Below are 11,097 nucleotides of genomic sequence, written 5' to 3' on the forward strand. Positions count from 1 at the left end.
TCACTATGTTTTCACATTCTCCATACCACCTACAATGTTCTCCAGCTCTATAATTCCCAGCCCTAACTACTAGTCGTCAACATTTTATTCGCCTTATGCTGTGATTTCGATATGGAGCGTTGGCTCAGAATCGAACTGGGATGGAATACTGCATATGACTTCTTACTAGAACCGACCAATCAGGCTGTCCGATACGAAGTCGTGTCCAAATTGATAATTTAAAAAATAATTTTATTATTTTAAAAGAAGATTTTATAAATAAAAATAATAAAAATTTAAGCATATTTAAATAAAATAATATAAGTTCTTTCCATTTTTCATTCCCTAAATGTCTGATTATCGTGGAAATGATAGACGTGGTGGATATGGTGATGACAGAAGAGGTGGGTATGGCGATAGATAAGATAGAGGCTCATATGGCGATAGAAATGGTGGAAATGATAGAGGTGGCTATGACAGAAATAGAGGTGGTGATAGATATGGTGGTGATCGTTACGGTGGTGATAGAGGTGGAAGTAGAATGTTTCAAGGATAATAAGATAATGGTTCGTGTTTTCCAGCATCGGAAAAAGAGTTATATAAACATGCAGATTCAATCGATCCTACTCAAATTGACTATTCATTCTATGATCTGCCTATCAAACTCCATAAAAATAAAAATCCTGATATTGAGCCTTTAGCTACATTAGAAGATATGCTTGCATTTTTACCAGCTCAAGTTGCAACAAACATTAAACGTTTAAAATATTAATAACCTACTCCAATTTAAAAGTACTCATTACCTATTGCATTTTCTGGGGTTGATTTATTAGCTACATCATAGACAGGTTCTGGTAAGTCGGCAGCATTTTTATTGCCAGTTATTAAAGATATAATGGATAATAACCTTAAGGCTATTACTAAATCTCCTCAAGATATCAAAGATATAGGCTGGAGCAGATCACCATTTGGTGGAAGAGCGTAACCTTTTGTTATTGTATTAAGTCCAACTCGTGAATTAGCTTTGTAAAATTTTAATGCTGCCTGGTAGTTCAGTTATAAAACAGGAATTTTAACCAGAGTTTGTTATGGCGGTGAAGGCATGAGAGAATAGAGTTTGGCGCTACGTTGTGGTGCTGATATAATTATTGCTACTCCTGGTAGGGTTAAAGCTTTTATTGAGAGTGGTTAAATAGATTTATCTTATGTAACAACTTTTATTTTAGATGAAGGTGATACTATGATAGACATGGGTTTTATTAATGATATAAAGGCTATACGTAAATCAATCATAGAATCTAAAAAAATTGCTTAGGCTGAAAAGACACCTATTTCAGACAGGAAACTGCAAACTTTATTATTTTCTGCTACATTCCCTAAAGAAATAAGAAATATAGCAGATGAATTTTTAGATACTCCTTATCATTTAGAAATAGGTACTGTCGGAGTAAGTGGAGTCAATATTTCCTAGTATTGTTTTAACCCTTCTATGATTTCTAGATATTCTTACCTTAAGGCTATTTTATAGTATCCAGGTAGAGTTATATTATTTTGCAATAAAAAATCTTCGGTTAATTAATTAACCGAATAACTTAAGCGTGATGTGGTAAATGGTTCATTATCAAAGATTCCTGAAGATATTCAAACTGAAGTACAAATTATGTTTAATTCTAGAGATGAAGCAGTTTCTACTAACGCTGGTGAAGAATTATCTAAACCTAGTTAAATAGAGTGTTTATCTGGTGACAATACATAAAGACAAAGAATCATAGTTTTAGATTAATTTAAATCTGGTGAATTGAAGCTTTTGGTATGCACAGATGTCGCTTAAAGAGGACTAGACTTACCTAAAGTAGATTTTGTCATCAATTATGAAATGCCAGCAAATATTGAAGATTATTCTCATAGAATTGGTAGAACTGGTAGAGCAGGAAGGAAAGGTACTGCTGTGTCATTTATTGAAAATGGTGATTCTACTTTAATGCTCAGAAAATTAGCCGAAAATCTTATTAGTAGCAAATAAGATGTGCCAGAATGGTTAAGTTAATAGGCTAACTAAAGAGGAAATAAAGGTGGTTTTTAGAGAGGAGGTTATTCCAGAGGTGGCAACAATTCTAGAGGTGGAAATTCATATGGCGGAAGAGGTGGATCATTCAACTGGTGAACAATATTAATTTTATAATATAGATAAACAGATATATTTTTTTATTAAAGATTTAATTATTTGTATAATAAATTTATAATATTGTACATATAATCGAAAAATGTCGAGTTATGAAAAATTAATTGAATTAAATGTGGCAAACAAGAAAGCTCCAAAAAATAAAATAGTCACTACAAAGTACAATATTATAACATTTTTGCCTAAATTCTTATGTTATTAGTACATGTAACCTAGCAATATATATTATTTACTGAATGCGGTTGCTGGTTTTATCGTATATGTGGTAGCCCCAATGTCTAACGTCCTTCCGATTATTTTTGTGCTGTTTGTATCTGCTGTAAGAGAAATTATAGAAGATGTAAACAGATACCACTAGGATAATATTTAAAATAATTATTAATATAGAATTTTAAGAGGTGGTTAGTATTTACTTACTAAATCTAAAGATATTTAATAGGGTGATATAATTAATTTATCCTTTAATTAGGAGGTCCCTGCTGATTGTCTTCTATTGAATGTTAACGATACATCAAACGTTCTCTTTGTTTCTACTGTCTAATTAGACGGAGAAAGCAATTTAAAACGAAAATATACTTTAAATTAAGCTATAAATAATCCAGCAAATGTTTAAGTTGATTTACCTTCGTCAGATATGGCAACTTTTAACGGAGTTTACAATAATAGTATAGAGTTTAACATACAAAACGTTATTTTAAAAGGTATGAAAATAAAATCATAATCATAACTAGTAGCAGCTGTAATATATACAGCTAAACAGACAAAAATCATGGTATCATAGTCTAAACCTAGACAAAAATAGTCAAAGTAATCATAAAGGATGATTAAAATCATTATGATTCAAGCTTTAATTTCAATAATTCTAATGTTTGTTCTACCTTTTCTTTCGATAGTTGGATTTCAGCTTTCCAAAAATGAGCCTTACTTTGCTGCTGAACCGACATCGTTAACTGCAATTTATATATAAAAATGTATTATATACTTTATAGTTTTAGCATATTTTCTACCCATTAGTTTATTTGTTGCTATTGAAGTAATACGCATGCTAATGACGTACTAATTCAATTTAGATCGAAATTACCTATCGAAAGAGGCAAAATTATACTTTTAAGAGCATGGAAAATTAGATATTTCCAATGAAGAATTAGGGAAGCTTAACAAAGTTCAACTATCAGCGACAGTTAAAAATTCTGCAGTAATTGAAAACTTATTTGAAGTTGATGTTATTTTCAGTGATAAAACCGGAACTTTGACAAGGAATGATATGAAATTGGTATAAACTTGCGACATGAATAATAATATTTTTGATATTACTACTAATGAAAAGATACCAGAGGTGTAGATATTTTTATTGGGATTATGTAATACGTTATATTAGTTTGAAAATGATATTTAAGGTGAATCATTAGATGAAATTGCATTTTATAAAGGCGCATTATAATACGGTATGTAGCTTATATAAAGGTACGCAGATTAAGTTATTTATCAGTATAAAGGCCAAGAAATTATCTATTAGATTTTGGCTATTGTACCATTTAGCTCTGATCGAAAACGGATGTCAATAATCTTGAAAGAAGTAAATACTTGCTTTACTCCTGTAGAAATCTCTTCACCAAATTAACCTTTTGTACTAACTAAAGGAGCGGATAATGAAATTTTAAACTTGTGTACAGGTAATTTTACCTCTGCTTAATTTAATATTCTATAATTTTCTTAAAACGGGCTAAGAACACTAGTCTTTGGTGTAGGTAAATTGGATGATGATTTCATAGTTAATTGGGTTTCAAGATTTAAAGATATTGTGAATCTTGGGGAGCATAACCATATTTATTAATAGCACGTTCATTTAGTTGAAACTTTAATTATACCTTTATTAATAACAGCAGTAGAAGATCAATTATAAGATAATTTAAATGATACACTTAAATCATTTTAAGAAGCATAAATTTAACTATGGATGTTAACTGGTGATAAAAATGAAACTGCTTTAGCTATTGCCCAAACTTCTGGTATGATTAGCAACAGTGACATAGTTATTCAACTAACTGATATTACTGATCAAGATTCAGATGACTCACTATTGCTAAAAATATTTAATAATTTGAAAGATGTTAAAGAAATTAGAAAACTTCTTAACAATTTTAAGAAATAATATTATATAAGAAAACCTATACGAAATAAAGTTAACTGCTTCAAATCTGAAATAAATTACTCTATCCTAATTGATGGATACAATATTAAAAAACTTTAGGATTTAGGTTTAATTCATGTTTTTTTCTTTATTGCTTAACAAGCTAAAACTATTATTGCATGTAGGCTGACACCGGCGCAGAAGGCATTTATAGTATAGGAAACAAAGCGTGTTAATACTACCCTGACGACTATGGCTGTTGGAGATGGAAATAACGATGTCCCCATGATCATTCAAGCGGATGTCGGCGTTGGGATTGCTGGAAAAGAAGGTCTATTTGCGTGTAATAATGCAGATATAACCTTTACCGAATTTTCGCATCTGAAAAGAGCAATTTTAGTTAATGGACGATACAACCACATACGATTTAGCGAATTAATTGACTATAACATTTATAGAAATTCTATCATCCCTTGTATCACTATAGTATATTCATTTTACGATAAATTCTCTGTCAATATATTTTTTGATTCATTACTTCTCCTCTTGTACAATCTAGCCATATAAAATTTTCCTATCCTCTTCCAGTCAATTACTGTAAAGGATATCTAAGAAGATGTTTTACTTAATATTCCGTGCCTTTATAGACTTTCACGTGACAAATAACGTGCTAGTTTCAAATCTGTATATTTACGTGTCGCTATTGGAATATATCAGTCAATTATTATCGTACTGGTCACAAGATTCACGTTTGGATATGGAATGATAACATAAAGTGGTTAAAATGGAGATTTTAATTGTGCTTTATAGTTTGCATTCGTATCACTTATAGCAATTACGACAATCGAGTATTTCTTATACAATAACTTTTACACATATTTCTCTTTAGCAGCAGTTCTCCTGATTTTCATTCTCACCGGTTTGGCAATGATTTTTGGCAATTATTCCACGCTATTTGGCATCACTTAGGTCGCCTCTGTCGTATTGTTATAAAATAATATGCAGTTTTATTTAGTTTTTTTCTGCACCACGCTAATTTCTTCAATTCCATCAATACTTTTGGTTCTATTAACACGATATTACTTTCCCACCTCAACTGATTTAGCCAGAAGCTATAAAATAGAGTGAAAAATTTGCTTCACAAAATCGCTTTTACGAACAGGTCATCAAATGCGTATTTTTCATCGCTCTCTCGCTATAATATCATGAATTCGGCACTACTGCAGTCTTGACACAGCTTGTCCCCACCAGCAATTTTAACGATTTCCCATCGCCTCAGTTCACAATTTTAGCATAATTTTAGTTGCTCCTACTTCAAAAATGCTTGTGCGAACTATGTAGCTGTTACGTCGAACTTCTTCTAAATAATTACTGATTCTGCACCTATAAGATTAAAACGAACTTACAGACTCTAGTAACTATCAATAAGTGCTTAAATTGACGCTAGAATAGTTTTTAATTATTATTTTTGACTGCTAAAGTTGAGCTGATTTTGAGTGTGGGAAACTATATTTAATGGCTTTTGGTGAATAAGAATCTTCTGTTTAACAAGAGCATGCAAACTGAAAAGCTATTGGAATTAGCTGTTTAGCTAAGTTTCCAATTAATTTATAATCTAAATATGCTGGTTATATTTGTTAAGTTGGGTTTCGTCTGAGGAAATCGCAAAATTGTCGACTTAAAGGTCTTAAATCTGCGCATTCTGCCTATAAATCTGCTACTAAATTGTGTAGATATCAGGTTCTACAGATTTAAGGATGTCTGCTGCATCTGATGTTGATGTATGAATTAGGTCGAATACTGCAGAAAACTGTTTTGAGATTCTGTTAAAACGAACCTTATTTTGAGCAAAAACTTCAATTTCTGGAGATAATTTAATTTCATTTTGTTGCTTAAACGCTTATAAACTAAGCAATTACTATTTCAACTAATTAAGCACTGAACTATTGGGTAGCATTTTTAAAATATCAGAAATTATTTCATTTTCTGTTCCATTTTAAGAAATTTACTAAATTTCAGGGATTTTGTATTCACATAAAAGCTCTATAAAGCTTTTAGTAAGTGAATTACTTGCACTCTGGTTCTTGATTCTGCAATAATTTTTGGTAAAAGTTTGCTCAATTTAATTGATTTTTGCAATGTCATCTTCGGAAATTTATGATTTTTTCTAGCCCTCAATTTCGCGATTTAATTATTCTGTAGTAGTTTCTTTAATTTACTAAAGGGAATATAGCATTTACAGTTATTTTATGTAATACTAGCAAATTATTCTTGCTTCATTTTCAGCATCGCAGATTGTAGATTCGTCTTTGCAAAAATTAAGGTAGTTTTTCTACAATGTTTAATAGGTGTTTTTATCGAGCTGGAGACTACTAAGATTCTGAATTTCTGAAATAAGTTAATGGAAATTCATAGTAACATTATCTTCAAGTACATTAAATAATTAATTGTCTCGATCTCTTATAATTAGATGCCTTAGAAACTATGATACATGATCTCTAGAAATTTCTAGCTATTCTTGGGTAGATGGTGTAATATCAATTAAATTTTAGAGCGATAAATTAAGATTTTTACTTATTTCGTATATTTGGTCTTTATAAGACTATGAAAATGACGATTTTTACAAAACCTCGTCTTGGCATTATTAGTCAACACCATTTTAAAGTACCAGAATATACTACTTAATAGATTCAATCTCTAATAATAAACTTTATCTTTGTTAAAACTTAATTAACTTTGTTAGACCATTTTCACCTAATGATAACTAAGGCTGTTCTGGGTTCATTGAAGAGAAAGTATTAACTAATATTTATAATATAATAATTATAAATATAAATATTTCAGAGTTGCAAAAATGAATGACATAGATGATTATATGGAAGTTGATGTTAATTTAGATTAAATTCCAGACATGGACTCATACGAGAGACTAGAAGAAGCCCTTAATTTCTATTAGTAACCTTAAATTATGATTAAAATATAAGGATTTTCTCCTTTTATCAATAATCCATAGTGTTTTGATGATCAACGATTCTCACAAGAATTATTTGATAATACTAAGGAAATACTTGAAACAGTAAGCAGAGCTTCTATCATTCATACTATATCAAATGGATTTTAATAAATTGCTGATTTTATTTCAATTAAATCTGTCTCATAATATACGATATTGTTTTTAGATACTTTGATTAAAACAATAAATAATGCGGAAAAATTCGGTTTTACAGATGATTTATGCCTCTCCATTTTAGCTATTATTACAACTATTGAGAGATTTTTGTAAGTTTTATTTTTAAAACCAGAAGTCGCTTACACCTAGTATGAATATTATATGAATATCGGAGTATAGTTTTATCCCCTGATATTCACACTTGTCAAACTTTTTGGAGAATTTTCGTAGGAGTTACAAAATGCTATTTCGTGTACAACTGAACCATCAAGACATGCAAATTTACTAATTTAATTGTTTATTGTTTGTAATGACTGGCTATTACAGGCATCAAACTACCCATTTACCTCTTCTGCGCTTATATATAAACTTATGGAAACTCCTGAGATTTCATAAGAAATAGTATTTTCTCTAACTCAAGATCATCCTCTTTCTCATTGCATAGTTTCAATCTTTTCAAATCTAGCATTTGCTGACTGGAGTGAAGATTTCACTCTTAAAATCATCAAAATTTCATCTTAATCACTCATTTCAAATGTTCTAAAAAGTGAAAAATTGGCCGAAAAGATAATGAATATTTTATGGAATTTCAACTTAATTGAAACACACATTGACCTCACTATTTCATGTGCTGCAATGCTTGGATTTTCTGGATTTTATGAGAATTACGAGCTTGTCACTAAAATGATTCTGCATATTTCAAATGCAAGTCAAAATGTCGAATTAAGTAGCGTACTTGCAGTATGTTATGATTTATTTTTATCTAATATCGAATCATTTGAGGAAAACGATTTGGGTGTTAAAATAGCTGTCCATTTACAAGATTTAAATATTAGAACACGTGTTATTTACAGAGTTCTTGGCAGTAAATTTTTATGTAAATTTTTAACTGAAAAAATAGCTAAAAGGGTTTATAACTATGCAGCGCAAAGTGTGATTTAGCTTTTCAAAACTAACGATTTAAGCCTTAACAATACATTCCTATCAGTTGTCGTAAACTTGAAAATGTCTTATAAATCAATTTTGAAAAATATCTCACTTTCAGACGAAGCACGGAGAATTTTCGCTATAAAACTAAATAAGGGAGTCGAACAATGCGATTTGCTAATGCTATCATTAATTGGAGAGATTGGAGAAGGAGAAATAAGAGAAGGTGAATTATTAGAAGAAACGACATAGAGATTAGGCCTTAGTGGTATATATGGGTTTAAGTGAGCCATTATGTAAAATATAAATTGAAAATATACTGACTGGACATGATAGTGTACAGTCAAACGGTATTTGAGTCGTTTTGACCATACAATAAATATGTTTGCATGGCTTCGACGATCATTAAAGTGGAAAGTTGAAAGTAGTCTGGAATAAATATATATAATACTAAGATAGTTGGAACACAGCATGAACTCAAAAATTTCGGCATATTATATATAATAGATAAATAACTAAAAAATTCATTCCGCAATGTCTGGTGTAAGCAAATAGTAGTAAAACAAATATAGATTTGTGGCAAAGAAAGGTTCTGGAGCATTTGCCGATGTAATATAAGCATAAAATACGAAAACTATGGAAATGGTAGCAATTAAAAGACTAAAATAAGTTTATAAATCAGTGGATAAGATTACTAAACTACGCGAAATATAAGCACTTAAACTACTTTAGAATCATCCTACTGTAGTACATTTACTAGAAATTTTATTTGACCGTAACACAGGAAAACTCGCGATGGTTTTTGAATTAATGACTATGAATTTGTATGAAATTATTAAAAATAAGAAGTAGTACTTGTAGGATAGATAAATTAAGTTTTACTTCTTTTAGATGATGGATGGCCTAGCTGCTATGCATGCAGCTGGATATTTTCATAGAGATATTAAACCAGAAAATGTTTTAATGAAAAAGTAAAACGATTCTTATTTGACTCATGAAGTTAAAATTGCCGATGTAGGATCCTGCCGATAGATAGATACTCCACATCCCTATACAGAATACATTTCAACAAGATGGTATAGGTCTCCAGAAACTATCTTATCAGATGGAGTTTATGGTCCAGAAATGGATATTTTTGGTTCTGCATGCTTATTGTTTGAACTATCTGCTCTCTTTCCACTTTTCCCTGGAAAGGACGAACTGGATTAAATCTATAGAATCCATTCTGTACTTGGAACGCCATAATAGTAAGTAATGGATAGAATTCGGAAAGGTGTAGTTAATAACCCAATTAAAGGTGACTTTGCACCTGTTAAGGGAACCGGAATTCATCGATTGGCAACAAACCTTAGACCAGACTGCTTGGATTTACTAGAAAAGATGCTAACTTATGACCCATTATAAAGATTGACTGCTAGTTAGGTTTTGCAACATCATTACTTTGATGATATACCTTCTATATTATCAGATGCTAGAGCTCAAAAAGCAAATAAGGAATTAATTAATCACCTAGAAAAAACTTGGTGCAGTGTTAGAGGACTTACTGAAGTTCCTATCAAATAAAAATAAGTAAATTCTGATTTCTCAGATGATGAAATTAATAGGGATGATAAAGGAATTTAAAATAAAACGATAAAATAGAGAGTTAAAAAAGTTGTTAAACATTAATAAGCGACTAATGGATAGTAAAGTCTTCTATAAGTGGTCCCTTTGTAAAAGAAGAAGGTAGATTAGAATAAGTAAAATGGTCCAATTATAGTAAGCGTACCTTTACCAGCTCTAAATAAAGGTATGACAAACCAATTTTACAAAGCTGGATTAAAAATGATGAAAAAATGAGTGACTAATTTCTTTTTCTTTTAGGACTTATTAAATCACTCGGAAACGAGACCTCTCTTCTTTCTGATGATGAAAGAGTTAGGTGTAAGCTGCTTGCCATTATCCATGAGATCATTGGAGAGGAAGAATTTTTTATACTTCTTATTGAGGAGAGCACGACCACGAACGGAACGGGCTTTAGGTTGTTTTTCAACCTTAGGGGTTTGTTTACGAACCTTACCAGCGCTAGAAAGACCACCGTGTGCACGAGCCATCAGCGTGGAGTGGAAACAGTACTTAAAATTCTAATGAAATATACAATTTAATATGATGAATAATCAAGTTATTTCTTTAAAATTTCCTTCCATCGGTGAATGTCCTAGTTCTAAAAACAATTTGAAGACCTTCAGGCTTAATATGTAAAATTATAAGAATAAAAATCTAAATTGATTGAATTAAAGTACGAGAACGAAATGGTTTTGAAAGATTTTGAAACTTTAAATGAAAAAACAAATATTTTTTAGATGGTTGGCCCAGCTATGGTGCCTAAGCCTTTAGATGAGGCATAAAAAAATATTACTGAAAAAGTATCCTTTATTGTAAAGTAGTTAGCTTCTTTAGAGGAGTAAATGAGTAAATTGGAGAAAGAAATAATTGATATCAACAAGAAGAGAATTGCGTATGCTTAACAGTAAGCTGAGTAACAAGAAAAGAAATGATGCATTTTATTCTTTTAATTTTTAAATAATTTATATATCTATCATTGATATTTCTTGAATAGATCGTCTGTTTTACTTTTAATAATAATAAATTACAATGAGGCCTCATAAATTATTACAAAAATAATTTCTATATAGATAAAATTAACAATTACTGTGATTTTATAGTAAT

The 11,097-nt window shown here is 30.4% G+C and overlaps 8 protein-coding genes across 8 annotated transcripts; 5 read left to right on the plus strand and 3 right to left on the minus strand. All coding sequences in view use genetic code 6, as the record gives it.

Moving 5' to 3' along the window:
- SS50377_23527 (uncharacterized protein) lies at window positions 1–321 on the minus strand (the record flags this gene model as incomplete). The annotated part of the gene is made up of 1 exon (XM_067907391.1): window positions 1–321. One exon carries the CDS (start codon window positions 319–321, stop codon window positions 1–3), a length of 321 nt encoding a protein of 106 aa, XP_067764365.1.
- Window positions 322–328: 7 nt separating this feature from the next.
- Window positions 329–2,143, plus strand: SS50377_23528 (ATP-dependent RNA helicase; the record flags this gene model as incomplete). Its single annotated transcript, XM_067907392.1, has 1 exon — window positions 329–2,143. The coding sequence occupies one exon, from the start codon at window positions 329–331 to the stop codon at window positions 2,141–2,143; it is 1,815 nt and encodes a 604-aa protein (XP_067764366.1).
- A 100-nt stretch (window positions 2,144–2,243) lies between these two features.
- On the plus strand, window positions 2,244–5,420 carry SS50377_23529 (Phospholipid-transporting ATPase; the record flags this gene model as incomplete). Its single annotated transcript, XM_067907393.1, has 1 exon — window positions 2,244–5,420. One exon carries the CDS (start codon window positions 2,244–2,246, stop codon window positions 5,418–5,420), a length of 3,177 nt encoding a protein of 1,058 aa, XP_067764367.1.
- Window positions 5,421–5,430: 10 nt separating this feature from the next.
- Window positions 5,431–7,077, minus strand: SS50377_23530 (uncharacterized protein; the record flags this gene model as incomplete). Its single annotated transcript, XM_067907394.1, has 1 exon — window positions 5,431–7,077. The coding sequence occupies one exon, from the start codon at window positions 7,075–7,077 to the stop codon at window positions 5,431–5,433; it is 1,647 nt and encodes a 548-aa protein (XP_067764368.1).
- A 69-nt stretch (window positions 7,078–7,146) lies between these two features.
- On the plus strand, window positions 7,147–8,676 carry SS50377_23531 (uncharacterized protein; the record flags this gene model as incomplete). The annotated part of the gene is made up of 1 exon (XM_067907395.1): window positions 7,147–8,676. One exon carries the CDS (start codon window positions 7,147–7,149, stop codon window positions 8,674–8,676), a length of 1,530 nt encoding a protein of 509 aa, XP_067764369.1.
- Window positions 8,677–8,922: 246 nt separating this feature from the next.
- SS50377_23532 (Long-flagella protein, kinase, CMGC RCK) lies at window positions 8,923–10,227 on the plus strand (the record flags this gene model as incomplete). Its single annotated transcript, XM_067907396.1, has 1 exon — window positions 8,923–10,227. One exon carries the CDS (start codon window positions 8,923–8,925, stop codon window positions 10,225–10,227), a length of 1,305 nt encoding a protein of 434 aa, XP_067764370.1.
- Window positions 10,228–10,262: 35 nt separating this feature from the next.
- On the minus strand, window positions 10,263–10,481 carry SS50377_23533 (Ribosomal protein S30; the record flags this gene model as incomplete). The annotated part of the gene is made up of 1 exon (XM_067907397.1): window positions 10,263–10,481. One exon carries the CDS (start codon window positions 10,479–10,481, stop codon window positions 10,263–10,265), a length of 219 nt encoding a protein of 72 aa, XP_067764371.1.
- Window positions 10,482–10,580: 99 nt separating this feature from the next.
- Window positions 10,581–10,925, plus strand: SS50377_23534 (Prefoldin subunit 6; the record flags this gene model as incomplete). The annotated part of the gene is made up of 1 exon (XM_067907398.1): window positions 10,581–10,925. One exon carries the CDS (start codon window positions 10,581–10,583, stop codon window positions 10,923–10,925), a length of 345 nt encoding a protein of 114 aa, XP_067764372.1.
- Between the last annotated feature and the right edge of the window lie 172 nt (window positions 10,926–11,097).

Source organism: Spironucleus salmonicida, chromosome 4 (genome assembly GCF_000497125.1).
Source record: "Spironucleus salmonicida strain ATCC 50377 chromosome 4, whole genome shotgun sequence".
NCBI lineage: Eukaryota > Fornicata > Diplomonadida > Hexamitidae > Spironucleus > Spironucleus salmonicida.